We start from the raw sequence: 27,599 nt of genomic DNA, 5'->3' as shown, positions 1-27,599 counted from the left end.
TGTCACGGCTTCTGCAAATTATATGCATTTAATCTACACCGTTCATTAACTAAAGCATTGCCAACAAGTCGCCGTAAATTGCGTTAAAGTGAAATTGAGAAACATTTTAGAATTGATAATCACGCGCTTAATTTGCGAGTCATTTCAGGTAGATCTACGCAGTCTGAAACAAAACGACACATTGTCAAAGCATACCTTTGTCTTTACGTGAAATCTGAAGGTGTTGTCTGCCTCGGATATTGTCAGAAAACATGCACAGGCGGATATGTGACTTGAGTACTCCCGTGAGTCAGGCGTGACCCATATGACACTCCTGAGTGATACGAACACGGAAGTAAGCCTGACTTCAGTCGATGTGCGGAGCAGACGACCTATCTCAAGTCAAGTTTCAGATTTGATGTGTTGTGTAGAACACAAAGTGAAAGTATGACTGAATTTCTTGATAATTCGTCCACATAATCGGACAATCACCTGTCTGAATGGTGAACGGCGGCACCAGCGTCGAGAGGGACGTCACACGCGGAGCAGCAGAACTTCTGATTGTTCTGGCTGGTTCCTAAATCTTGGTGGTTGATTGGCGGGAATTGGTGCAACTCGAAAGGTAAGATTGGCGCGCGGCGAGTCCTTTCACGTGATATAGATTGAGGGGAATACCCCGTCTTGCCCCAAACCCCCCACGCGACGGATTACTTGTAATCTGTAATCAGTGATATAACGGTTGGCGCAGTACAGAACACGACAAGGCCACCGCGAGCGTCGCTGGCAGTGTCGTGATCCATTATCACATGGCTCTCAATTTCTGGGCCTACCTTTAGAATTCAGCACCAGAAACCCTTTCAAACTAATGACATGCAACCCCAGAGAATCGTCTTCTCGCGATATTGCATGTGGTGCTGTATTCTAAAGGTGCTCCAATTACTGTTTTGACAAGTGATAAACAAGAGTCATCAGAGGGATGACATAACCCCCCCACCCCCCCGGCAGCTGTCTGTAAAGTAACCACAAGTAAATGTTCAATTCTGTATGTAATTAGTCAAGAGTTGAATGTTCTTAAAGAAGCATACATTGTTTACCCACAAAAGATCCACCATGGTCGCATCCATATGAAATGGAAAGTAAAACATGAGTGTTTCTGTGGTTGTTTTTTTATGCAAACAAATGACAAATTACAAGAAACAATAACTAAACAAGCGTATAGTCAACAAAGTCATCTATATCCCCCGCCCATTTTAACACTTTATGGTCCCAAACCAGGTAACTGACCCAACATTTCTCTTTGCCCATGTCAAAATAGCTGCAATGGAAATTCTAAAATACATTTCTAAAACTCCTGAATATCAAATGGCACCAGTTCAGTATGTGCTTTATATATAGACATGCAATGTTTGGCAAGGAAATATTTAACAGTTTATTTGTTATATATACTCCATAAGTGAACCCACCCCATCTTAAAACTTGATTCCAACTTGTTGCAATGGAAACGTAAAAAAAATTAAAAAATAACTTTCTTAAATAGCAAAAGGCACCAGTTTAGTATGTGCCTGGTAGACATGCAAAGTTTTGTAAGAAATTATTTAACGATTTTTGAGTTACGCTTTGGAAATGAACACCACCTTTATAGAACCTAAGTCCAACTTGTTGCCATGGAAACATAAAAAAAATAAAAAATTCTAAAATTCCTAAATAGCAAAAGGCACAACTTCACCACTTGAGTGATATAAATGCAAAGTTTGATGAAGAAATTTTTAACAGTTTCGGAGTTCTGCTCCAGAAGCAAACATCACTCACAAAGTTGGCCTACGTCCAGCATGCTTTCATGAAAATTGGAAAATGAAAAAATTGGAAAAATTCCAAAAAATAGCAAAAGGCACAACTTCACCACTTAAGTGATAAAAATGCAAAGTTTGATGAAGAAATATTTAATGGTTTTCGAGTTCTGCTCCGGAAACGATTCTGACAGACGGACGGATGGACATGCCCATAGCTATATCCCCCCACATTATATGCCGGGGGGATAAAAATGCGCTCGTACAGCTTTTCAAACGGTAAGACGCATCCGATTCCTTGAGAGCAGTAACACTATATGTAGTTTCATTGACTTGAATTTATCTGAAATTTCATAGAAAGAGATTGCCAGCGGAAAAAGCATGGATGATAAATTCAGTACCTAGTTTTGTTTGTTTCTTGGTGTGGTTGGTTGGTTTTTTGTTTAAAGTGGCACTCATCAATATTTCAGCTATATGACAGCGGTCTGTAAATAATCGAGTCTGGACCAGACATTCCAGTGATTGAAATCATGAGCCTCGATTCTGGGGGAATATAGCTGATATCTTCTGTGTTTGTTATTTGGGGGGAATATAGCTGATATCATCTGTTTAAGTTGCTCGGGGGAATATAGCTGATATCATCTGTTTATGTTACACGGGGAAATATAGCTGATATCATCTGTTTATGTTACTCGGCGGGAATATAGCTGATATCATCTGTTTATGTTACTCGGGGAAATATAGCTGATATCATCTGTTTATGTTACTCGGGGGATTATAGCTGATATCATCTGTTTATGTTACTCGGGGGAATATAGCTGATATCATCTGTTTATGTTACTCTGGGGAATATAGCTGATATCATCTGTTTGTAACTAGGTGGGAATGTCGCTGATATCTTCTGTGTATGTTACTCTTGGGGAATGTCACTGACATCTGTGTATGTTACTCGGGGGAATGTCGCTGATATCTTCTGTGTATGTTACTCTTGGGGAATGTCACTGACATCTGTGTATGTTACTCGGGGGAATATAGCTGATATCATCTGTTTATGCTACTTAGGGGAATATAGCTGATATCATCTGTGTATGTTACTCAGGGGGAATATCACTGAATCTTCTGTGTATGTTACTCGGCGGGAATATAGCTGACATCTTCTGTGTATGTTACTCAGGGGGAATATCACTGAATCTTCTGTATGTTACTCGGCGGGAATATAGCTGATATCTTCTGTGTATGTTACTCTTGGGGAATGTCACTGACATCTGTGTATGTTACTCGGGGGAATGTCGCTGATATCTTCTGTGTATGTTACTCTTGGGGAATGTCACTGACATCTGTGTATGTTACTCGGGGGAATATAGCTGATATCATCTGTTTATGCTACTTAGGGGAATATAGCTGATATCATCTGTGTATGTTACTCAGGGGGAATATCACTGAATCTTCTGTGTATGTTACTCGGCGGGAATATAGCTGACATCTTCTGTGTATGTTACTCAGGGGGAATATCACTGAATCTTCTGTATGTTACTCGGCGGGAATATAGCTGATATAATCTGTTTGTTACTCGGTGGGAATGTCGCTGAATCTTCTGTATGTTACTCTGCGGGAATATAGCTGATATCTTCTGTGTATGTTACTCAGGGGGAATATCACTGAATCTTCTGTATGTTACTCGGCGGGAATATAGCTGATATCTTCTGTGTAAGTTACTCAGGGGGAATGTCACTGACATCTGTGTATGTTACTCTGGGGGAATATAGCTGATATCATCTGTTTAAGTTACTTGGGGGAATATAGCTGATATCATCTGTTTAAGTTGCTCAGGGGAATATCACTGATATCATCTGTTTATGTTACTCGGGGGAATATCACTGATATCCTCTGTTTATGTTACTTGGGGGAATATAGCTGATATCATCTGTTTAAGTTGCTCAGGGGAATATCACTGATATCATCTGTTTATGTTACTCGGGGGAATATCACTGATATCCTCTGTTTATGTTACTCGGGGGAATATAGCTGATATCATCTGTTTATGTTACTCTGGGGAATATAGCTGATATCATCTGTTTGTTACTAGGTGGGAATGTCGCTGATATCTTCTGTGTATGTTACTCTTGGGGAATGTCACTGACATCTGTGTATGTTACACGGGGGAATATAGCTGATATCATCTGTTTATGCTACTTAGGGGAATATAGCTGATATCATCTGTGTATGTTACTCAGGGAGAATATCACTGAATCTTCTGTGTATGTTACTCGGCGGGAATATAGCTGACATCTTCTGTGTATGTTACTCAGGGGGAATATCACTGAATCTTCTGTATGTTACTCGGCGGGAATATAGCTGATATAATCTGTTTGTTACTCGGTGGGAATGTCGCTGAATCTTCTGTATGTTACTCTGCGGGAATATAGCTGATATCTTCTGTGTATGTTACTCAGGGGGAATATCACCGAATCTTCTGTATGTCACTAGGTGGGAATAAAGCTAATATCTTCTGTGTAAGTTACTCTGGGGGAATGTCACTGACATCTTCTGTTTATGTTACTCTGGGGGAATATAGCTGATATCTTCTGTGTATGCTACTCTTTGGGAATGTCACTGACATCTGTGTATGTTACTCTGGGGGAATATAGCTGATATCATCTGTTTGTTACTAGGTGGGAATGTCGCTGATATCTTCTGTGTATGTTACTCTTGGGGAATGTCACTGACATCTGTGTATGTTACTCGGGGGAATATAGCTGATATCATCTGTTTATGCTACTTAGGGGAATATAGCTGATATCATCTGCGTATGTTACTCAGGGGGAATATCACTGAATCTTCTGTGTATGTTACTCGGCGGGAATATAGCTGACATCTTCTGTATGTTACTCGGCGGGAATATAGCTGATATCATCTGTATGTTACTCTGGGGGAATGTCACTGACATCTTCTGTTTATGTTACTCTGGGGGAATATAGCTGATATCTTCTGTGTATGTTACTCTTTGGGAATGTCACTGACATCTGTGTATGTTACTCGGGGGAATATAGCTGATATCATCTGTTTAAGTTACTTGGGGGAATATAGCTGATATCATCTGTTTATGTTACTCGGGGGAATATAGCTGATATCATCTGTTTATGTTACTCTGGGGGAATATCTGTTTATGTTACTCTGGGGGAATATAGCTGATATCATCTGTTTATGTTACTCGGGGAAATATAGCTGATATCATCTGTTTATGTTACTCGGGGGAATATAGCTGATATCCTCTGTTTAAGTTACTCTGGGGAATATAGCTGATATCCTCTGTTTATGTTACTCTGGGGAATATAGCTGATATCATCTGTTTGTTACTAGGTGGGAATGTCGCTGATATCTTCTGTGTATGTTACTCTTGGGGAATGTCACTGACATCTGTGTATGTTACTCGGGGGAATATAGCTGATATCATCTGTTTATGCTACTTAGGGGAATATAGCTGATATCATCTGTGTATGTTACTCAGGGGGAATATCACTGAATCTTCTGTGTATGTTACTCGGCGGGAATATAGCTGACATCTTCTGTATGTTACTCGGCGGGAATATAGTTGATATCATCTGTTTGTTACTCAGGGGGAATATAGCTGATATCATCTGTTTGTTACTCAGGGGGAATGTCACTGACATCTTCTGTTTATGTTACTCAGGGGGAATATAGCTGATATCTTCTGTGTATGCTACTCTTTGGGAATGTCACTGACATCTGTGTATGTTACTCTGGGGGAATATAGCTGATATCATCTGTTTAAGTTACTTGGGGGAATATAGCTGATATCATCTGTTTAAGTTGCTCAGGGGAATATCACTGATGTCATCTGTTTATGTTACTCGGGGGAATATAGGTGATATCCTCTGTTTATGTTACTCGGGGGAATATAGCTGATATCATCTGTTTATGTTACTCGGGGGAATATCGTTGATATCATCTGTTTATGTTACTCTTGGAAATATAGCTGATATCATCTGTTTATGTTACTCGGGGGAATATAGCTGATATCATCTGTTTATGTTACTCGGGGGATTATAACTGATATCATCTGTTTATGTTACTCGGGGGAATATAGCTGATATCATCTGTTTATGTTACTCGGGGGAATATAGCTGATATCATCTGTTTATGTTACTCGGGGGAATATAGCTGATATCATCTGTTTAAGTTACTCGGGGGAATATAGCTGATATCATCTGTTTATGTTACTCGGGGGAATATAGCTGATTTCATCTGTTTATGTTACTCGGGGGAATATCGTTGATATCATCTGTTTATATTACTCGGCAGGAATATAGCTGATATCATCTGTTTTAGTTACTCTGGGGGAATATAGCTGATATCTTCTGTTTATGTTACTCGGGGGAATATAGCTGATATCATCTGTTTATCTTACTCGGGGGAATATAGCTGATATCTGTATGTTACTCGTGGGAATATAGCTGACATTTTTTGTGTTTGTTTTCAGGCATGTGGTCCACTCTTGCTTTGGCCTTGACCTTGCAATCAATGAGCATTTCTGCAGACTGTACATCCAAGTGTAGTAGTACTGTTAACACGTCAGGTGAGTGAGCATGGTTTTCAACTCTCTTTTGCAATATTCCAGCAATTGTACGACAGGGCCACCAGAAATGGGCTTCACACACTGTACATATTTTGGGATCTGAACCAAGGTCTTTGTCATGACGAGAGAACGCTTCAACCCCCACCCACCCCAAATATCTGCACCCAGTAGACTACCATCTTGTCTTGAAATTAATTTTTTTTAACAGAACAGTTGTAAAATTATCTTAAAATGATAAAATAAAAGGGGGTCAGGAGACAGTTCTCAGAACCTGCAGTAATCTAGACTTGCCAACTATTATAGACTTGCTTGGGATATATTGGATATATTTGTTTCAGGGTCTGTAGGTGCAGATCAAACCCAAGGCCCAACCACCACCCCAGAATATCAAAGGGTCGGTCCTATAGCTAGGACAGTGTTAGAAATTGGCCCTTGTCCTGTAGTCCTTGCCAAACTGCCCAATAGTGAAGGTATCATAAGGACTAGTAGATATTTGCCATTTTTAAGGATTTTGTTGCATGTTAGCATTATAAGGACTAGTGGACCAAAAATGTTAGTTTCAACCGTTGAAGGATGTCACAATTCACCTATACATCAGACGGTATGGTATGCAATACCACTTTCCTGTATCAATTCATATTTTACTCCTGTATAGATTCATATTTTAATCCTATATCGTTTCATACATGGGACATTTAAAACAGATATGTGATGACTTTGTTGGCAAAATGGGCCATACCTAATGCATTAAGTGAACAATTTTTATCCTTATCAATTTATGCTATATCTACATTGTACAATGTACATAATATTAAGACTTAAAATTTGTCCTAGTCTTTTCCTAGCTGGTGTAAAAAGTCCAGTTTTATCTGAAATTTGAATAAAATTGATTGAAATAATATTTATTTTCAAATAGTCCAGATATGTAGAAAGTTTCAAACCATTTTAATGCTGTTTATCATACCCCATGAAATTTTAAAATACATCCCAAATTGCTTTGATGTAATACATGTCATATCAGGTCATAGTCATATCGTTACATCCCTTCTCGTTAACAAAATTGAATGAATTGATACAGGTAAGTGTTATGGTTTTATTGAGCGTAATTATCCATTATTTTTGTTATTAACAATGAGTTTTAAATTATTTTTTACTTTTTTTTATCTCTGTTAGTGAATGTTGTTTTATGCCAGACAGCAATGTTACATATACGTCACGGGGGCTTGAGAATGATGTTGAGGAAGAAAAACAACGCAAAATTTGTTTTTATATTAATATTAAAAGATGAAACTTAATAAAGAATGCATTCGATATCCATTCACCAAAGGGACAAAATAGTTTTTGGAAATTTGGGAAAATGAAAAAGGATACTTAACAAGAAAAGTGCTAATGTAATACACATAAATAGTCCCGATGATTCCCTGGTTTGGAATCCCGACTAACAATTTATTTTCATCCAATCAGATTGCAGCATAAACTCCCATTTATTTAACAGTCATCCCCAACAGCCAGGATAATTGAGTGAGTGAGTGAGTATGGTTTTATGCCGCTTTTAGCTATATTCCAGCAATATCACGGTGGGGGACACCAGAAATGGGCTTCAGACATATTTTTACCCATGTTGGGAATTGAACCCGGGTCTTCGGTGTGACGAGCGAACACTTTAACCACAAGGCTACCCGACTGCCCCCAGGATAATGGCTTATGCTTAGCTCATTTATAGACGTCTGTGATATATCTAGAATATCACTGGTCCTCATGCTATCAATCACTGGTTTGTCTGGTCCAGACTTGATCATTCACAAGCCACCATGACATAGATGTAATATTGCCAACTGGCATAAAACAACATTCACTCACTCATGTTGTAGTTGTTCCCCATGCTGTCAATCACTGGTTTGTCTGGTCCAGACATGAATCTTTACAAGCCAGAGTGACGTATCCGTAATATTGCCGACTGGCATAAAACAACATTCACTCACCCAGGATTATCTGTTTCAGCTTCCCTTCAATTTATTGACAATGACACCGACTTACACCCGTTTCGTCAACCTGGTCAATACTTGGCCATGGATTGCTGTGCAGATGGATTCACGGACATGGAGTGGTACTTCAGCCACAACAGGAGCAGTCCGCGGCAGCCTTGGCCGTGGACGTCATGCGAGTTGTGTGCAGGTGGTGTGGACCCCTACCATGCGCTGAGTGGGAGCAACCAGACTCTGTGCATCATCAGTACCAACACCGATACTGACACGGGATGGTACTTGTGCAATGCATCGAACGCCGACACGCAACAATACATACAGAGGAGGTTCCACGTTGTGGTTGCAGGTAAGATAGGGATGTTGTAGTTGCAGGTAGTGGAGGTGTTGTAGTTGCAGGTAAGATGGGGATGTTGTAGTTGCAGGTAGGGGGGATGTTGTAGTTGCAGGTAAGATAGGGATGTTGTAGTTGCAGGTAGTGGAGGTGTTGTAGTTGCAGGTAAGATGGGGATGTTGTAGTTGCAGGTAAGATGGGGATCTTGTAGTTGCAGGTAGTGGGGATGTTGTAGTTGCAGGTAGGGGGGATGTTGTAGTTGCAGGTAGGGGGGATGTTGTAGTTGCAGGTAAGATGGGGATGTTGTAGTTGCAGGTAGGGGGGATGTTGTAGTTGCAGGTAGGGGGGATGTTGTAGTTGCAGGTAGGGGGGATGTTGTAGTTGCAGGTAGGGGGGATGTTGTAGTTGCAGGTAGGGGGGATGTTGTAGTTGCAGGTAGTGGGGATGTTGTAGTTGCAGGTAAGACTGGGATGTTGTAGTTGTAGGTAAGATGGGGATGTTGTAGTTGCAGGTAACACTGGGATGTTGTAGTTGTAGGTAAGATGGGGATGTTGTAGTTGCAGGTAAGATGGGGATGTTGTAGTTGCAGGTAGGGGGGATGTTGTAGTTGCAGGTAAGATGGAGATGTTGTAGTTGCAGGTAAGATGGGGATGTTGTAGTTGCAGGTAGGGGGGATGTTGTAGTTGCAGGTAGGAGGTAGGGGGGATGTTGTAGTTGCAGGTAAGATGGGGATGTTGTAGTTGCAGGTAAGATGGGGATGTTGCAGGTAGTGGGGATGTTGTGGTTGCAGGTAAGACGGGGATATTGTAGTTGCAGGTAGGGGGGATGTTGTAGTTGCAGGTAAGACGGGGATGTTGTAGTTGCAGGTAAGATGGGGATGTTGCAGGTAGGGGGGATGTTGTAGTTGCAGTTAGGGGGGATGTTGTAGTTGCAGTTAAGATGGGGATGTTGTAGTTGCAGGTAAGATGGGGATGTTGTAGTTGCAGGTAGGGGGGATGTTGAAGTTGCAGGTAGGAGGTAGGGGGGATGTTGTAGTTGCAGGTAAGATGGGGATGTTGTAGTTGCAGGTAGGGGGGATGTTGTAGTTGCAGTTAAGATGGGGATGTTGTAGTTTCAGGTAAGATGGGGATGTTGTAGTTGCAGGTAGGGGGGATGTTGTAGTTGCAGTTAAGATGAGGATGTTGTAGTTGCAGGTAGGGGGGATGTTGTAGTTGCAGTTAAGATGGGGATGTTGTAGTTTCAGGTAAGATGGGGATGTTGTAGTTGCAGGTAAGATGGGGATGTTGTAGTTGCAGGTAGGGGGGATGTTGTAGTTGCAGGTAAGACAGGGATGTTGTAGTTGCAGGTAGTGGGGATGTTGTAGTTGCAGGTAGGGGGGATGTTGTAGTTGCAGGTAAGATGGGGATGTTGTAGTTGCAGGTAGGGGGGATGTTGTAGTTGCAGGTAGGGGGGATGTTGTAGTTGCAGGTAGGGGGGATGTTGTAGTTGCAGGTAAGATGGGGATGTTGTAGTTGGAGGTAAGATGGAGGTGTTGTAGTTGCAGGTAGTGGAGGTGTTGTAGTTGCAAGTGAAAACGTAAATATAATCATCCATTGTGCCATACCTGACACTTCCAACAGTAAATTGTTAGTGTGCCAGGTATTTGGCCATTTTGTCTATGAAAGAGATGGCTTACACACCACCGATAAGAGCATGTGCAAGTATCGTGATACGCATCAGATCGAACAGTTGGGGATATTCTGAGTATCCAGGTATGTGATAAATCTGACCGGTTGTTCGAAGATGTTGGTGTTCGAATAGCATGCGATTTGGGCTGGACATGATGCATGGCAAGCTTCATTTCAAAATAAACAAAAGTAACCATTTCTATACGTTGTTGCCTCCTAAGAGTGTGAGCTGGCACAGTATCACTGAGTGGAGTGGTATTGTTCAGGCTCACGCATTTTAGTGAGCGTACAGTGCTCACGTTTACCAGTAATTACCAGTTTTGTACCAGTAAAATTAGGCTTAGACCAGTAATTCTTTTGACTGCCAGTCCCTGTGGACCGGCAAATAAGGTCTCTTATCATACCTCCATGTCAGATTGATGAGATCTGATTGGTCCACGTGATCTTTATAAAATACTGTGTAACCCACCTATGAGGTTAATAAGTGTCTCAGCAGGGGAATAAATCTTGTATACCCTGCCACAAACACTACAGGCTGCATGTGATTTTCTGAGAGAAAGGAGAAATCCTTTATGCCCTACTTCAAAGCAAAAATCTGCACACTTTTCCGAACCAATGGATGTCATGTGACGATGGGTGTCATAGCACGAGGTAACTTCAGCTCAATCGAGCAGCTGTTTTCTATCAATTTGGAATATATTTGAATTATTTTACAATGTCATATTAAAACATGTCGGTAAGATATATTCGTTGTAGCAGGATCACTCAGGGTACATGGGGTTTCATACCACTCGCCTCCTGCGTTAGGTTTTATATTAAACCTAACGTGGGATGCATAAAACCCCATGCACCTCACATGATCCTTCTACAACTTATAGGGGCGGTCGGGTAGCCTAGTGGTTAAAGCGTTCGCTCGTCACGCCGAAGACCCAGGTTCAAATCCCGACATGGGTACAATGTGTGAAGCCCATTTCTGGTGTCCCCCGCCGTGATATTGCTGGAATATTGCTAAAAGCGGCGTGAAACCAAACTCACTCACTCTACAACGTATATTGAAAATCGTCGACAAAAATTGGGTGGGACAGGTCCCTTTTGAAGTCATTTTCAAAAGCCAGCATGAGCACTGACTTAAAATACATTCTTATCATCATTTTGGGAGAGACGTGAAGCCTGTATGCGACAAATATTTACTTCTTCCCATTCACTGTCTCAACAAAAACATCCGCTGTTTATTCTATGTAATATCTTCTGCGAATTTGCTGATAAGCGGTGCTATTTGGTGTGTGATTGGATTAATGTAAGGTTGGATTAAGGTGAGGATTCTCCTGTAAACCTGACAGAAGACGTTTTGTTCAGATATAAATCCACTTGAGAGGAGGGTGTGTCGCATTCATATTGAGTCGCTAATTTTGCTAGGGGCCAGCAGTCACATTCTTTTGGAGATGCATTAATTTCACGTTTTACAGTATTATTATTTGAAATGTCAAGCTTAACGTGCGTCAGTTCCAGCTCAAATCCCATCCTGTTCGCACGCCAACATGTCCAAACATCGAGTCAGATTTAACCCCATCTGAACACTCAGAATAAACCTATCAAATGTTTAGTAGAAAAGTTTAGCCAACTATCATTTCAATGATTAGACATGGTGGACAAAGATGTATTTAATAGGGGTGAAACGATACTGCAAGGTAACGATACAATACGTATCATGATACACAGGTCGTGATACGATGCGTATTGCAATACACATATTCACGTCAAATTGCATGGAAACTTCTTGACAATAAATATTTCAGAGCTGCTTCAAAAGGAAAAGCTAGCTGTAGACACATGATCGTAGTGGCTTTTTTTGGTAGTGAACTTGAAACGCTAATTGCAACACATTTTCCATTATCTGACTGATAAAAACGTCAGGGGTCAATAAACGAATTCCCGGAGTAAGTAATTTATTTCAGCAAGTGTATTGCCTTATATCGATACTGAGAAAAATGTATTGTGTATTGTATTGACATGTAAAAGTCACAATGCACGAGTGCACTGATATGTCTTTTCACCCCTAGTATTTAATACACTTGCCTCCCTCGGTGATGACCTTGATGGCAATATGTCCAAACAGCCAGTCAGATTCATCCCTTTCTGGACACTCAGAATACCCCTATCAAATGTTTAGTGGTATAGTTTAGCCCACCCCCATTTCTAATGGTTAGACCCGTGAAGATCTGAGTAGAATAGGTCTTCAGCAACCCATGCTTGCTTTAAAAGGCGACTATGCTTGTCGTAAGAAGCGACTAACGGGATCGGGTGGTCAGACTTGCTGATTTGGTTGATGCATGTCTGATCCCAATTGCGTGGATGAATGCTCATGATGTCAATCACTGGATTGTCAGGTCCAGACTCGATTATTTTCAGACCGCGTCATATAGCTGGAATATTGTGCACGTTAAACTACAAACAAACAATGTTTAGACACGGTGGACTGACATGTATTTAACGCAGTGTGACTTGCTTCAGACTGTGATGACCTTCATGGCACCATCCAAGTGTTCGAGCAGCCTGGCCTCACTCAGAAAGCAGTCATAGGCAGCAACTTGACCTTGACCTGTGGTGGAAACTTCGGATGTCCAACAGCTGATAAGGATCGCCATGCCAACTGGTCCCGTGTGTCCCCAGATGGCAAGGCCCATCCCCTTCTCCCTGATGTGGATAAACATTACAGGATTGTCTTCAGTCATGGGTAGGTAGCCAGGTTTCGATTTAAGGAACTTGCTTTAACTTGCACCATGTTGACATGAAAACCAGGTTGCACCAAAAAAACCATCTTCCTGAGGCAAGGGAGTTAACTGACTTTTAAAGTCCAGTTTCCACCCTTGACGAACTAAGCTGCAATTTTCAAGCTCGATCATAGCACCACCACTGGCTGTTACGAGTGATGTCCCTTCTATGTCCCTCCTACTGACCAATCAAATTCCACCTCTTCTGTCACTTGCAATAGCTTCAAGCAAAATGACAGCGCCCAGTCAAGTAATAAAACGGTTCTTACCTCGCAAAGTGGATCAAATCACTTGAGCACCTTGATTGAAAACATGAAAAGATTTCCAAACTATCTGTCAACGCCCTGTTTGTGGCGTTCCAGCCTAGATCTGCACGTTGAAATCTATATTGTTTACGAACCGGATGTCCAGTTCGTTTCGCAATTTTGATTGGACTATGAAGACTCATTAGTCGGACCAAAATGTAACTCCGGAATACCAGCCTAGTTCTGCAAGGGTGGAAACTAGACTTTATAGTCAGTTAACTCCCTTACCTAGGGAAGACACAAAAGACCCAAACAGGTTGCATCCTGGTCCCAAAAATGTTTCAAAGTTGAAACATGGCCAGTCTACTGCCACTGTTGCATAAATTAATAATAAATTGCTGTACATAACCCACTGTTTGATGACTTCAAACCTTAAAAAGCATGACTCATTCCACAACACACAAGAGATTAGCAAAGTACATGTAGTATGGTAATTATATAACTTCGTTGGGCGGGGGATATAGAAACGGGCTCTGTCCGTCCATCCATCACGTTTTGTTCCCGGAGCATAAATCAAAAACCGTTACATATTTTTTCATGAAACTTTGCAGGTCTGTCAGATACAACAGTTAACTTTATACTGACATCAATGTCATACTATGTATATTTGTTATTTCCAGAGTTGAAGATACAACCGTTACCTCTACACTGACATCAATGTCATACGATGTATATTTGTTAATTCCAGAGTTGAAGATACAACAGTTAGCTCTATACTGACAGTGAACGGAGTGAGAATGTCAGACTTCAATCAGACTTATATCTGTCATCTATCAACAAACACCAGTGTACTCACATGGAACCTGACAATACACAAGCAAGGTAATTTTGTTTTCTAACTTTGTGTCCAAATTTCTCTTTGGTTTCACTCACTCAATCACTCACTCACTCACTCACTCACTCACTCACTCAGCCCTAACCCTAATACAAAGAGACACACATCTTTTATGTCAAATCATTTTCATTTTTGACATCCCTCTATCCCCTCCCCCTCCCCCCCCCCCACACATTTCATGTCATATTTTTTCATTTTCTATGCCCCATGCTTGCCGTAAAAGGCGACTATGCTTGTCGTAAGAGGCGATTAACGGGATCGGGTGGTCAGCCTCGCTGACTTGGTTGATGCATGTCATGGAACCCAATTGCATGGATCGATGCTCATGATATTAATCACTGGACTGTCTGGTCCAGACTTGATTATTTACAGACCGCCGTCACATAGCTGGAATATTGCTGAGTGCGGCGTTAAACAGCAAACAAACAAACAACAACAATCAGTGTGGAAAGATGCTGTGTGTCAACTATACCCTTGTTTCATTTTCTGTGCCCCCCCCCCCCCCCCCCCCCACACCCCTTTAGTGGGGAAAGGCGCTGGTGATGCGAATCCCTGATCCTGTGTTTCAGATGTCAAGGAGAAGTTGAAGCTGATGGAGATAGTCGTCAGTTTGGGGGTTGTGGGGGGTCTTGCTCTTCTTCTGGGGACAGCAGTGGTTGTCTACTGGTGTTACAAGCCTCAGGTTGACTACAGATATCACAGGATGCGTGGCCACCTGCTTGTCAGAGGTAGGTTTCTCTGTTATTTAGGGTTTGATAGTTTGTTTGTGAAAATTGACACTTTGCACATTTAGATGAAATTCAGTTTAGGATTTGCAGACATGCTAAGCCTGTATGTGTAAATGCCTGTTTACAGATATTATGCAATCACATTGAACAAAATTTTAAAAATAAACACACGTCCAAATTATAGAAAAAACAAACATTTAGGCTTAAAAAAGAAAAAGAATTGGTTCTCAGGCAATGACTTTTAAAAATATGTTGTGGGCGGGCAGTGGTTGTTGTTTTTTTCTTGTTCAAACTAGTATGTAACCAAATAAACAATTGTGTACCATCAACCTTGGTAAGGGGCTCCCTACAAAAACAAGCATACAAACTATGCATAGTCCAATCAAAATCGCGAAATGAACTAGACATCCGGTTCGTAAACAATATAGATTTTTACTTGCCGATCTCTATCGACAGTCTTGACTGGGCATTGCCATTTTGTTTGGAGCAATTGCTAGTGATAGAAGAGGTGGAATCTGATTGGTCAACAGGAGGGACATAATAGGGACATCACTAAGAATAGCCACTGGTGGTGCTATGATTGAAATGAAATCGAAATCCGGTTCGTAAACTGTCATGCAGATTTCAGTTGATTGCAGGATTTGCAAAGCACGTGCACCGCAACTCTGTGTCAACAGATATTTTCCAAATCTTTATCATGTTTTTAATCAAGGTGCTCACATGATTTGATGTACTTCGCAATGTAAGATCCGTTTTATCACAATATAGATCTTGATTATCGATCAGATCGTCTTGACTGGGCGCCGCCATTTTGTTTGAAACAAATGCAAGTGATACGAAGGGTGGAATCTGATTGGTCCATAGGAGAGGCTTAGAAGGGACATAACTATGATAGAGCCCAAAAATTCCAGCCTAGTTCGGCAAGGGTGGAAACTGGACTTTTAAAGTCAGTTAACTCTCTTGCCTTGGGAAGATGATTGCAGATATGTCAAGGGAAGAAGCATTGTTTTAAGTATTAGGATTTTTTTATTGTTGGGAAAATGGAAATAAAAACGAAACGTGCGGCTGACTTTATGATGATGTGGGCAGTGCCTGAGAACCAAGACTATTATTTTGTTTTAGCCTTACTTTCTGCAATAAAGTAAGTAACAAAGTCAATATTTAATACTCATGATAACAATAATTGAAAAGGGTATTTTCAATTTTGTCTAGATAAGCCATGTTGCTTGGTGTTTCACGAAAGATTATATTTATTCATGAACTCATGTACTCCAAAATTAGTAGACTTTCAGTATTTTCAATTTTGCCAGTTAATATCCTTTCACTTGAATTGTTTGAAGAGCTGTGTTCCAAATTAAGCAGGGAGGCCAAGAACATTAGTGAAGCACATCAGTGAAAAGTCCTACTGGGTGGAAGGACTACTTCCTTTCCTTTCCATGACACTGTCCCACAGAGAAGATTACTGGTCCTCATTGAAGTGAAAATTGAAATTCTAATTACCTTTGACACATGCAATAGGAGTTTTACAAAACTTTTTTTTTTCGATGCAATTCACCGCTCATCTACATTAGCTCATATTTAGATTGAGTGAGTATGGTTTTACGCCGCTTTTAGCAATATTTCAGCAATATCATGGCGGGGGACACCGGAAATGGGCTTCATACATTGTATGCATGTTGGGAATTGAATCCGGGTCGTCGACGTGACGAGCGAACGCTTTAACCACTAGGCTACCCGACCACCCCTCATATTTAGACAAAGCCTAGTAATATGCATGGTTATGTAGCCAATAGTTACAAAATACTTATCAGAGAGATCCATTTAGTGTATTTTTAGTTTTGAATTGCATGTTTAAACTATAAAGTGAAAAGTAAAGTACTAGACAGGTGGGATAGAGGGTTTGTAAGGTAACTGCTGTCAAGCTTTGCTTAAACAGAGGTCGGTGTTGTTTCCAGAGCAGAACTAAAAAACTATTCAACGTTTTCCATCCAAACTTGGTATGTACATATATTTATCGGACTAAAGTGGTGCCATTTGCTGTTTAGGAATTGAATTTTTACAAATTATATCCTGTTTCCATGGCAAGTTCCGAATCCCAATTCCTTAATATTGGTTCATGGTTTAAGAACTACTCTTGTACACCCCTGACTGATTCCCAACCCTGACTGATTCCCAACCCTGACTGACTCCCAACCCTGACAGATTCCCAACCATGACTGATTCCCAACCCTGACAGATTCCCAACCCTGACAGATTCCCAACTCTGACAGAATCCCAACTCTGACAGATTCCCAACCCTGACAGATTCCCAACCCTGACAGATTCCCAACCCTGACAGATTCCCAACCCTGACAGATTCCCAACCCTGACTGACTCCCAACCCTGACTGATGATTCCCAACCCTGACTGATTCCCAACCCTGACTGACTCCCAACTCTGACAGATTCCCAACCCTGACAGATTCCCAACTCTGACTGACTCCCAACTCTGACAGATTCCCAACTCTGACTGACTCCCAACTCTGACAGATTCCCAACCCTGACAGATTCCTAACCCTATCTGACTCCCAACCCTGACTGACTCCCAACTCTGACTGACTCCTAAGTCTGACAGATTCCCAACCCTGACAGATTCCCAACCCTGACAGATTCCCAATCCTGACAGATTCCCAACCCTGACTGACTCCCAACCCTGACAGACTCCCAACCCTGACTGATTCCCAACCCTGACTGATTCCCAACTCTGACTGACTCCCAACTCTGACAGATTCCCAACTCTGACTGACTCCCAACTCTGACAGACTCCCAATCCTGACAGATTCCCAACCATGACTGACTCCCAACCCTGACTGACTCCCAACCCTGACTGATTCCCAACTCTGACTGACTCCCAACTCTGACAGATTCCCAACTCTGACTGACTCCCAACTCTGACAGATTCCCAACCCTGACAGATTCCCAACCCTGACAGATTCCTAACCCTATCTGACTCCCAACCCTGACTGATTCCCAACCCTGACAGATTCCTAACCCTATCTGACTCCCAACCCTGACAGATTCCCAACCCTGACAGATTCCCAACCCTGACTGACTCCCAACCCTGACTGATGATTCCCAACCCTGACTGATTCCCAACCCGGACTGATTCCCAACCCTGACAGATTCCCAACCCTGACTGACTCCCAACCCGGACTGATTCCCAACCCTGAGTGACTCCCAACCCTGACAGATTCCCAACTCTGACAGATTCCCAACTCTGACAGATTCCCAACCCTGACTGACTCCCAACCCCGACTGACTTCCAACTCTGACAGATTCCCAACCCTGACTGACTCCCAACCCTGACAGATTCCCAACCCTGACAGATTCCTAACTCTGACAGATTCCCAACCCTGACTGACTCCCAACCCTGACTGACTCCCAACTCTGACAGATTCCCAACCCTGACAGATTCCCAACTCTGACTGACTCCCAACCCTGACAGATTCCCAACCCAGACTGACTCCCAACCCTGACAGATTCCCAACCCTGACAGATTCCCAACCCTGACTGATTCCCTACCCCGACTGACTCCCAACCCTGACTGATTACCAACCCTGACTGACTCCCAACCCTGACTGATTACCAACCCTGACTGACTCCCAACCCTGACTGATTCCCAACCCTGACTGACTCCCAACCCTGATTCCTTGTTGAAGGTCCCAATGAAGAGGATTTCCACGACACTGCTGTTATACATGGTACTTCTGACAAGATCGCTGACTTTGCCAAGGAGGAGATTATACGTCCTCTGCAGAATGAAGGCTACGATGTCTTCACCCGAGAATGTATTCCAGATTCTGCAAGTGAGTGTTTGCCTACATTACACGTGAGAGAGTGAATCTGTTTTAGGGAGATGTTAAATATTTCAGCAATATCGCTCTTTATCACCCATGAGGGCAAACATATCGGTGTTCATAAAAATCATACGTGCCCTTGGGTCATATCATGTCACGAGACAACAGTGTATTGTTTCCGTCATCCGGACGGCATTGTTGACCTCATTCAAATCTCAGAATGTCAGAATGACGTCACACTAGAAACGACCTCATAGCTGAAGATTGTTAATGACATTCGACAAATTGCGGTTCCGCTGATGTTGTGTCTTGCTGTCCTCGGAGGTAAACACTTAAATTCGTCTCTGTATGTAGACATCTTCTTCGGTAATATATAGAACATTATATTCGTGTTAATGTCATACTATGTTTACGACACTCGTGCCTAAATTCCGGTATTTAGACACTCATGTCGTAAACATAGTATGACATTAACATAAATATAATATCCTCTATGTGTAGTAGCGGTAGTTGTCGGGGTGGTAAACACAACAAACGGCTACAGGGTGTGAGCTGATGGCTGTTTATTCTCTTAGAAGAGAATGGTGAATAAATACAGCCTGCAACAATGTATAAATAATGAGACATACTGCATACAAGACATAGAACATTGACTTTGTTATAATATACATAATGGCCTTACATCTAATGGACATTCAATTAGCAAGAAACCAATGTTACTCATGTAGGAAGTAACCTGTACAATGATTTATATATTATATCTGCTTATGACCCTATAATCAGTTTAAACTAAACATAAACCATGTCTACTGTCATAACACTAGACGGTATAATACTATGTATACATGATAATTACAAAGATATTCGTCGTCAGCATATATATAGATACATACATTTATACATTCATGAATAACACATAGACAATACATACCAGACTGGTGAAACCTGTGCCGTGTCACCAAGGCTTCTAAGATAGTGCCAGTTACATCTGCATTGACAAAGTATAAACTAATGCAGATACTATTTACACTATAATTATACACAACACACAAGTAAAATAGGTATTTAAAATAAGGATTGATCAAATTACTTAAATAATGCACTTTCACACATACACATACATTCTTGTACACAATTGACACAATTACCTTAATGTGGTATGAGGTATAGAATTACTACAGTTTATTTAGGGTTTAGTTTTATTTAGTTATTGTTCAAGTTAAGATGATAATAGCCTAGGATAAATTAGCTATTTATCAATTAAAGAAACTGCTTTATAATACTTTATCATATAAAATAATCATGATCAGAATACACTAAACTGTGGATTCAATACACAACCTGATTAGCAATAAACCAAGCACAACTTATTTCTAACTTTAGAATTAGAAATACACAAATACATATAAAGTATCACACAAGAAATATACTATGACTAACCTTCAAATCCATGAAATATTCACATCCATTAGCATGATTAGATCCATGAATACAAGATCCATTCACAATATATACAAAATGACTATGATGTACATACATCAAGTGTAATCTGGCAACGGCCTCAGATCACAAGCAAACAAAGGTATACCTGTGGTCAGCTGTGAGTGACCACAGAGAACAATAGAGTGCTCTATGCGCGGGGTGGGATACTAAGTGCTGTGGGTGAAAAGCATGCAGTGGTATGGTTAGTCAAGGCTGGATAAATAATAGACTGAATGAAACAGATAAGCTATGGTATTAATGTTTAAGTTGAAATACAATTATATGGCAAAAGTAAGACAGGTAAATAAACTATGTACTTAATTCAAATATGAAAAAGAATGTGTATAAAACTATAGCTAAAATAGAATTAAAACCTAACTTGTATGTACAAAATATTACTCTGCCACATATGTGTGATGCAATGAATGGCTTTCAACTCTGGTAGGGGTGACACTAGGGATGTCATGATTCACAAATACATCAGTCTTTCCAAATATTCTCAAACAATACAATACACGATACACACTTACATGTATCGATTCATGTTTTAATCCTGTATCGTTCCAAACATGGACGAATTCATAAAAATTTAATTTATTACTTTTTGGGCGAACATCTAAAGTATTTCACAAACAGGCAATTTGATATTTCATTTGATACTAGAAAATACTTATGTTGATATTCTAGTTTTATTTGAAATAAAATATTCATTGTAATGTGACATTTGTATTATTTGATGGTTATTTGCAAGTATCTAAGTTACATGAAACTCTCTTACTCGGGGGGCGGTTGGGTAGCCTAGTGGTTAAAGCGTTCGCTCGTCACGCCGAAGACCCGGGTTCGATTCCCGACATGGGTACAATGTGTGAAGCCCATTTCTGGTGTCGCCCGCCGTGATATTGCTGGAATATTGCTAAAAGCGGCGTAAAACCAAACTCACTCACTCCCTCACTCCAGAGCTCCAGATAAGCTGCGTATCTGCGTGAAATACGCATCAGAAATGCAGAAATACGCAGTAAAATATAATCCAAGCGTATCAAATACGCAACGAACATTACAGATACGCTACAAAAATAAAACTTGTGCGTATCATCAAAATATTGTGAAGTAACCCTGCGTATTTGATTAGCAAATGAGCAACTTATATTGAAATTATAAGTTGGCATTCCGTCAACCTTGCCAAACTCATCATGATAATTTGCCATCACACTTTCTTGTGGAAGTATGGTGGTATTTTTGAGTCCTATAAAGCTCTCGAACCCACACGACACCAGTTTGCAGGGACTAGATGAATAGTGTTTTTAAATATTTAACTTAAATACCCACATGTGTAAAAACTAGTGGGTAACAGAAATTTGAATACGCACCTAGAATTACTGATACCCAATGATTTTAAAATGCATGGGTAAAATACCCACAACACCAAAAGCTTATCTGGAGCTCTGCTCACTCCCTCACTCCCTCACTCACTTTGTGGAAGTTTTTTGAATGTCTGTTCTGTTGTATTACAGGTGTGATCGAGCCGGTTGATGCGATCGAACGGTGTATGAGTGTGATTCTGGTCCTGAATGCGGCCGAGATGAGAGGGGGAGAAATGAACCTACTAGTGAGTGTTGCAATAGACTGCCACGGCACCCGCATGGTGGTCATTGAGATGAAGGACAAACGATCCACCTCTTCCTGGAGGGAAGAGGTTGCTGAGAACTTCCTCAACGACCTGCCCAAAGTTCTAAAAACAGTCCCGTGGTACGGGTCAGGGAACATGAGCAGGCGACAGAAGGACAACTTGTTGTGCACCATCAAGTCCTCCCTCCCTGAACCACGCGGAAGTGTTGAAGGAGGGCGCAAGGGTCGTGTCAACGCAAGACAGACAAGCAGTTCAAGCACTGCACCACTTCTACGAGGATGTGATCACTCCGTTTCTTCAGTTTCTGGACCTGATATTCAAATGAGAAAGTCAAACTCAGAACATCCAGATTTTGCGGATGGCGAAGGTAATGATGACGTGTTCAGTGTCGATGTGCAGTCTAGACCTGTTTCAAAGTCAAGGCCAACATTGCGTCGCTCTGATCGTGTGTCAAGCAGTAGTCAGTTTGTGAAGCAACTTTCAGACGATAGTGGCTATGCAAAGTCTCCATGTTTTGGCTCAGGGCCGAACGAATCAAGAATTCCTTTTAAAGATGCATCACATGACAACTCGGCAGTGGAATCAGATGGGGGCGTAGGAGCAGTTGTACATAATTTCTAGTATTTCCCCATCATTTTGAGAAATTTAATTTCTAAGACATGTTTCCTCATCTTCACCAAGTCCATCATCCTTGGGGTAGAATTATTTATGATTTTATGTAGACTTTACATAGTATGATCGTCATATATTTGAAGTTGACAGATGACAAAGGATCGAGACACAATTTATGGATAATAGTTTCTTTATTGACTGTAAAGGCGACGTTTTGGTATAAATCCTTATACCATTGTCAAGCAAGGCTGGCTTATGTTTACTTGCTGAAAATACGCAATCACAGGTGCTGAAAAATCATGGAATCATTAGTGTAGGGCAAGGACGAGTCCAAATATATTACCCAGGTACACGACTCGCTATTACCTGACCTACCCGGGTACACAACTCGCTATGACCTGACCTACCCGGGTACACAACTCGCTATTACCCGACCTACCAATACACAACTCACTATTACCCGACCTACCCGGGTACACAACTCACTATTACCCGACCTACCCGGGTACACAACTCGCTATTACCCGACCTACCAATACACAACTCACTATTACCCGACCTACCCGGGTACACAACTCGCTATTACCCGACCTACCAATACACAACTCACTATTACCCGACCTACCCGGGTACACAACTCGCTATTACCCGACCTACCCGGGTACACAACTCGCTATTACCCAACCTACCGTGGTACACAACTGTTGGCCTCAAAGTTAGGGTACAAAATGTCCGACTTGGAATTGATTTACTAGAGACCTGGCACAAATCTCAGATACAGGTTTAAAACAATCTGATCGTGCATTCACTGAAGTTGAATGATGCTTTGTCTTTACTCAAACATATAAATGTCAGAAGGAATGTTTGCATAGTCGAAAGAAATTTGAAGATTGGCAGATCACAGTGTAACCATGGAGTTCTATTGTTATTGCCATCACACAATACAGTCACGTCTCGTTATTCCGACAATCAGCTTTATCCGACACTAATGATGGGAACCGATTAAACGATTAAATCAGTGATATTTAGACCTCTTAATCTGATATTCTCGCACTCCAACTCCGAAAGACCTAATTTGCAACGAAGTACCGAAATCACTCATTAATCACTCGTTAATCCAACACAGTGATCAGCGTACTCCGTGGTCATCTGCCTGTGAGTACACAGCCCGTGTTTTGATGCGAGACAAGTTTGCTGGGAGCTGCATATTACAACGGCTGTAGAGATAAACTTGCTTAACAATAAAAAAAAATAAGCTTTTGATAAACAAAACAATATTTATCACATGCTTAGATTACCGTATATTTCGTTTCGATTACCCTTTATTTCGTTTCGACATACTCGTTAATCCGACGTAATTATCTGCAACCAACCATGTCAGTTTAACGGGACTTGATATCACATGACTAGCCAGTAGCCACAGGTCAGGCTCTTCAGGAACGACCCGACCCGAGGACCCACGTTACCCATCCCAACCATAATGTCATGTATGTTGCGTGATTGTTTGTTTGTTTGTTGTTTAACACAGCACTCAGCAATATTCCAGCTATATGACGGCGTCCATAAATAATCGAGTGTGGACCAGGCAATCCAGTGGTTGACATCATGAGCATTGATCCACGCAATTGGGATCGATGACATGCATCAACCAAGTCAGCGAGCCTGACTACCTGATCCCGTTAGTTGCCTCTTACAACAAGCATAGTCGCCTTTTACGGTAAGCATGGGTCACTGAAGACCTATTCTATCCCAGATCTTCACGGGTCGTGTGTTGTATGAAATCAGACTGAACTGAAATTCACCTGTGACGTCATATGACTTCAACTGAAACTGACCGATCAGCCTTTGACAGTAGAAAAAATTATTCTCAATTGACACTTTATCACCGAGTCTGAAAACTGATTTGGCAATAAAATATACTGTATTCGATGTAATAAGTGCCCTGCTCTTATAAGCGCTGACAGTGACATTTGCTAAGATATTGGCTTGTGAACAATCCCAATTAGCACCCCTTCCGATTGATCAATGTACACAAGACTTATTTATTCGTGTATAATACGCACTCGTGTGTTATATGCACCCTTATGTTGTCGGATATAAACATTTCAGGCTGTCAACATAAACCACGAAATGTTTTGTTCAACTCTGGTTTTTTTCCACCAAAATAATATTCGAATAAGAGCCCCCTATTTCTAATTTTGAGAGGGCCCTAGGCACTTATTACGTTGAATACGGTATCACAAACTGTTTTTATGCATGTCGGGACACAAGATGCCACAACAGCATGTTTAAATAATTGTACAGGAACTTGGCGATCCTGACATTGAATTATTATTAATATTTTTAATACCATATTTTTTTATTTGAAAGTGCTTAATTTTGTTTTAAAAATGAGAGAAAAAATCTGTAAATTCACAAATAAAAAAGGCTGTGAGCATTATTAAAATGCACATTTGCAAATATTGACTTACTCTCCTCAGTCAATGTAGGTTTAAGGATACTTTTTGTTTGTTTGTTGCACACAGCAAGATTCCAGCTATATGACGGCGGTGTGTAAATAATCTAGTCTGAGCCAGACAAGCCAGTGATTAACATCATGAGCATCGACCTACGTAATTGGGATACATTGACATGAATCAACCAAGTCAGCGAGTCTGACCACCCAATCCCGTTGGTCGCCTCTTCACAAGCGAAGTGTTTAATACAGTGAATGCAGCACATCTTGTCGGACATGCTAACAAGCATTGCAGTTTTTGAGACACGAATTTTGGTATACATTCCCAATTGGTCTCTCTGGAGTGAGTGAGTGAGTGGAGTTTAATGCCGCTTTTAACAGTATTCCAGTTATATCACAGCCTGTCAGCTTAATGTGGGAGGAAAGCCCGAAGTGATGCAGATCTCAGATGTTTACCACTTTGGTGAAACCCATGAGCACGGGTATGGTGCTGACAAACCTTGAAACATAATCGGGGCGAACCGGGATTCGAACCCACAATCATAGGTTTCTGGCGTGCCCAAGGGACGCAACTCTGCATGAACAGCAAATCCCAGCGCCTTAGACGACTGGGCCACCAGGTTTCTCTGGATGATAGTTCTGTTGATAATGACAACGACAGCAACTTTACATTGTACAGTTTTCAAATAAACTACAAACCCGGTTAAATGCAATATTTTTTACCATGCTAATTCACATGGTAGGTTTTTTTTCTCAAATAACCTTAATTCTGTCCTGTATTGCAGGTGTTTCAAGCACAGTAATATGATGGAGAGGAGGGGGCGATGGTGATGGTGAGATCTGCATAAACTGATAGATCCTGAATCATAAGCACAAATAATGGTCACTTTTTTGGTTTACAGATGCTCCGACTATCCGAGTCAATCTGTTTTTTTGTGTTTTTTTCCATTTTAGTTGCTCACTGGCTCTTGATAATTCTTAAAAAGTATTGATTATCAGTCATGTTTTCTGGACTTTTTGTTATTTCATGAAATAAGGCTTTTGTGCTTCCATCTTTGTTCCGGTATTTTCTTTGTTTTTCAACCAACAGAACCAACCAATCCACACAATAATATGATGCTAAATGACATGTTACAAAAGGCTATGGTTTTATTTTTGTAGACCTTTTTCACATTCACATGATTGTCAAATAATATAAACCCTAGATGAGAAAAAGACTTTTCATGCCTTTGCATGTGTTTATGATAGATGTGGTAGTGAGGCAGAATAAGCTCAGCAAACACCTGGTATCATCAGCATTGATAGTGTTTTATTAACACATACTTATCATATGGTCGGAATCGTACCATGGACTCTGAATTTAGCAGAAATTTCTTATGATTATGGAAAGTTTGTTTTTTTGTTATTAGATCAACCTCCAACTTTATGTTGACCATGCTCCTCCAGTGCCCATTCTTGGTCTAGACATTGTTACTGGTGACTGGTGTCAATTTTGAAATGGACTCCAGAGCTCCAGATAAGCTTTTGGTGTTGTGGGTATTTTACCCAGGCATTTTAAAATCATTGGGTATCAGTAATTCAATCTGGGTATTCAAATTTCTGTTACTCACTAGTTTTTACACATGTGGGTATTTAAGTTAAATGTTAAAAAACACTATTCATCTAGTCCCTGCAAACTGGTGTCGTGTGGGTTCGAGAATTTTATAGGACTCAAAAATACCACAATACTTCCACAAGAAAGTGTGATGGCAAATGATCATGATGTAACTGTCATCGTGGAGTTTGGCAAGGTAGACGGAATGCCCGTTTATTATTTCAAAATAAGTTGCTGATTTGATAATCGAATACGCAGGGTTACTTCACAATATTTTGATGATACGCACAAGTTTTATTTTTGTAGAGTATCTGTAATGTTCATGGCGTATTTGGTATGCTTGGATTTTATTTTACTGCGTATTTCTGATGCGTACTTTACGCAGATACGCAGCTTATCTGGAGCTCTGGTCTCTGTGTAGGGTAATCATCAACTGTTAGTTTAAAGTAAATCATTAAATTTAACTTTACAGACAAAAAGTTTTGAATGATTTGAATCAAAGACTGTGAATTAGCCAAAGCCTTGTCTGCCGGACTGTATGTAACGTTTATTTTTAATTGGGCATTTTATTAAACATGTTGAAATAAATAAACAGCAAATTATTCAATGGCTTTGGAATGGATAACCATGCCATTTTTTGTGCTGAACCAAAAAATAAATTAAGCCAGGCCCACTAATGAATTACTCTTTCCTGATTGGTTAATAATAGAATTGGAGGGGCTTGTGTTGGATTATTGTGCTGAACGATGTCACTGATGTTGGGGGGCGGTCGGGTAGCCTAGTGGTTAAAGCGTTAGCTCGTCACGCCGAAGACCCGGGTTCGATTCCCGACATGGGTACAATGTGTGAAGCCCATTTCTGGTGTCCCCCGCTGTGATATTGCTAAAAGCGGCGTAAAACAATACTCACTCACTCACTCTCACTCACTCACTCACTGATGTTGTATTGTCCACAGTTTTTTGTATCATTGTGATGTGATAACATGCCACAGACTCCCCAAGGATATCAC

The 27,599-nt window shown here is 40.9% G+C and overlaps 1 protein-coding gene across 1 annotated transcript; it reads left to right on the top strand.

Moving 5' to 3' along the window:
- The first annotated feature begins 118 nt into the window (after positions 1-118).
- Positions 119-25,601, top strand: LOC139447600 (uncharacterized). Its single transcript, XM_071229006.1, has 8 exons — positions 119-601; positions 6,268-6,363; positions 8,365-8,694; positions 12,858-13,080; positions 14,111-14,244; positions 14,827-14,985; positions 18,683-18,829; positions 21,814-25,601. Exons 2-8 carry the CDS (start codon positions 6,270-6,272, stop codon positions 22,548-22,550), a joined length of 1,824 nt encoding a protein of 607 aa, XP_071085107.1. The 5' UTR covers positions 119-601; positions 6,268-6,269; the 3' UTR covers positions 22,551-25,601.
- The last annotated feature ends 1,998 nt before the right edge of the window (positions 25,602-27,599 follow it).

This window comes from Haliotis cracherodii, unplaced genomic scaffold, assembly GCF_022045235.1.
Source record: "Haliotis cracherodii isolate W230 unplaced genomic scaffold, xgHalCrac1.p SCAF_7, whole genome shotgun sequence".
Lineage (NCBI taxonomy): Eukaryota > Metazoa > Mollusca > Gastropoda > Lepetellida > Haliotidae > Haliotis > Haliotis cracherodii.
Note: the sequence above shows the minus strand (reverse complement) of the source record. Positions and strands in the feature narration are given on the sequence as shown.

What these genes read in the sequence shown, in the direction of transcription:
- LOC139447600 (XM_071229006.1), top strand. Translation starts at nt 6,270, where the DNA reads ATGTGGTCCACTCTTGCTTTGGCCTTGACCTTGCAATCAATGAGCATT. An exon ending in TAGTACTGTTAACACGTCAG is followed by an intron (nt 6,364 to 8,364) that starts GTGAGTGAGCAT and finishes TATCTGTTTCAG; the next exon opens with CTTCCCTTCAATTTATTGAC. An exon ending in TGGCCACCTGCTTGTCAGAG is followed by an intron (nt 14,986 to 18,682) that starts GTAGGTTTCTCT and finishes TCCTTGTTGAAG; the next exon opens with GTCCCAATGAAGAGGATTTC.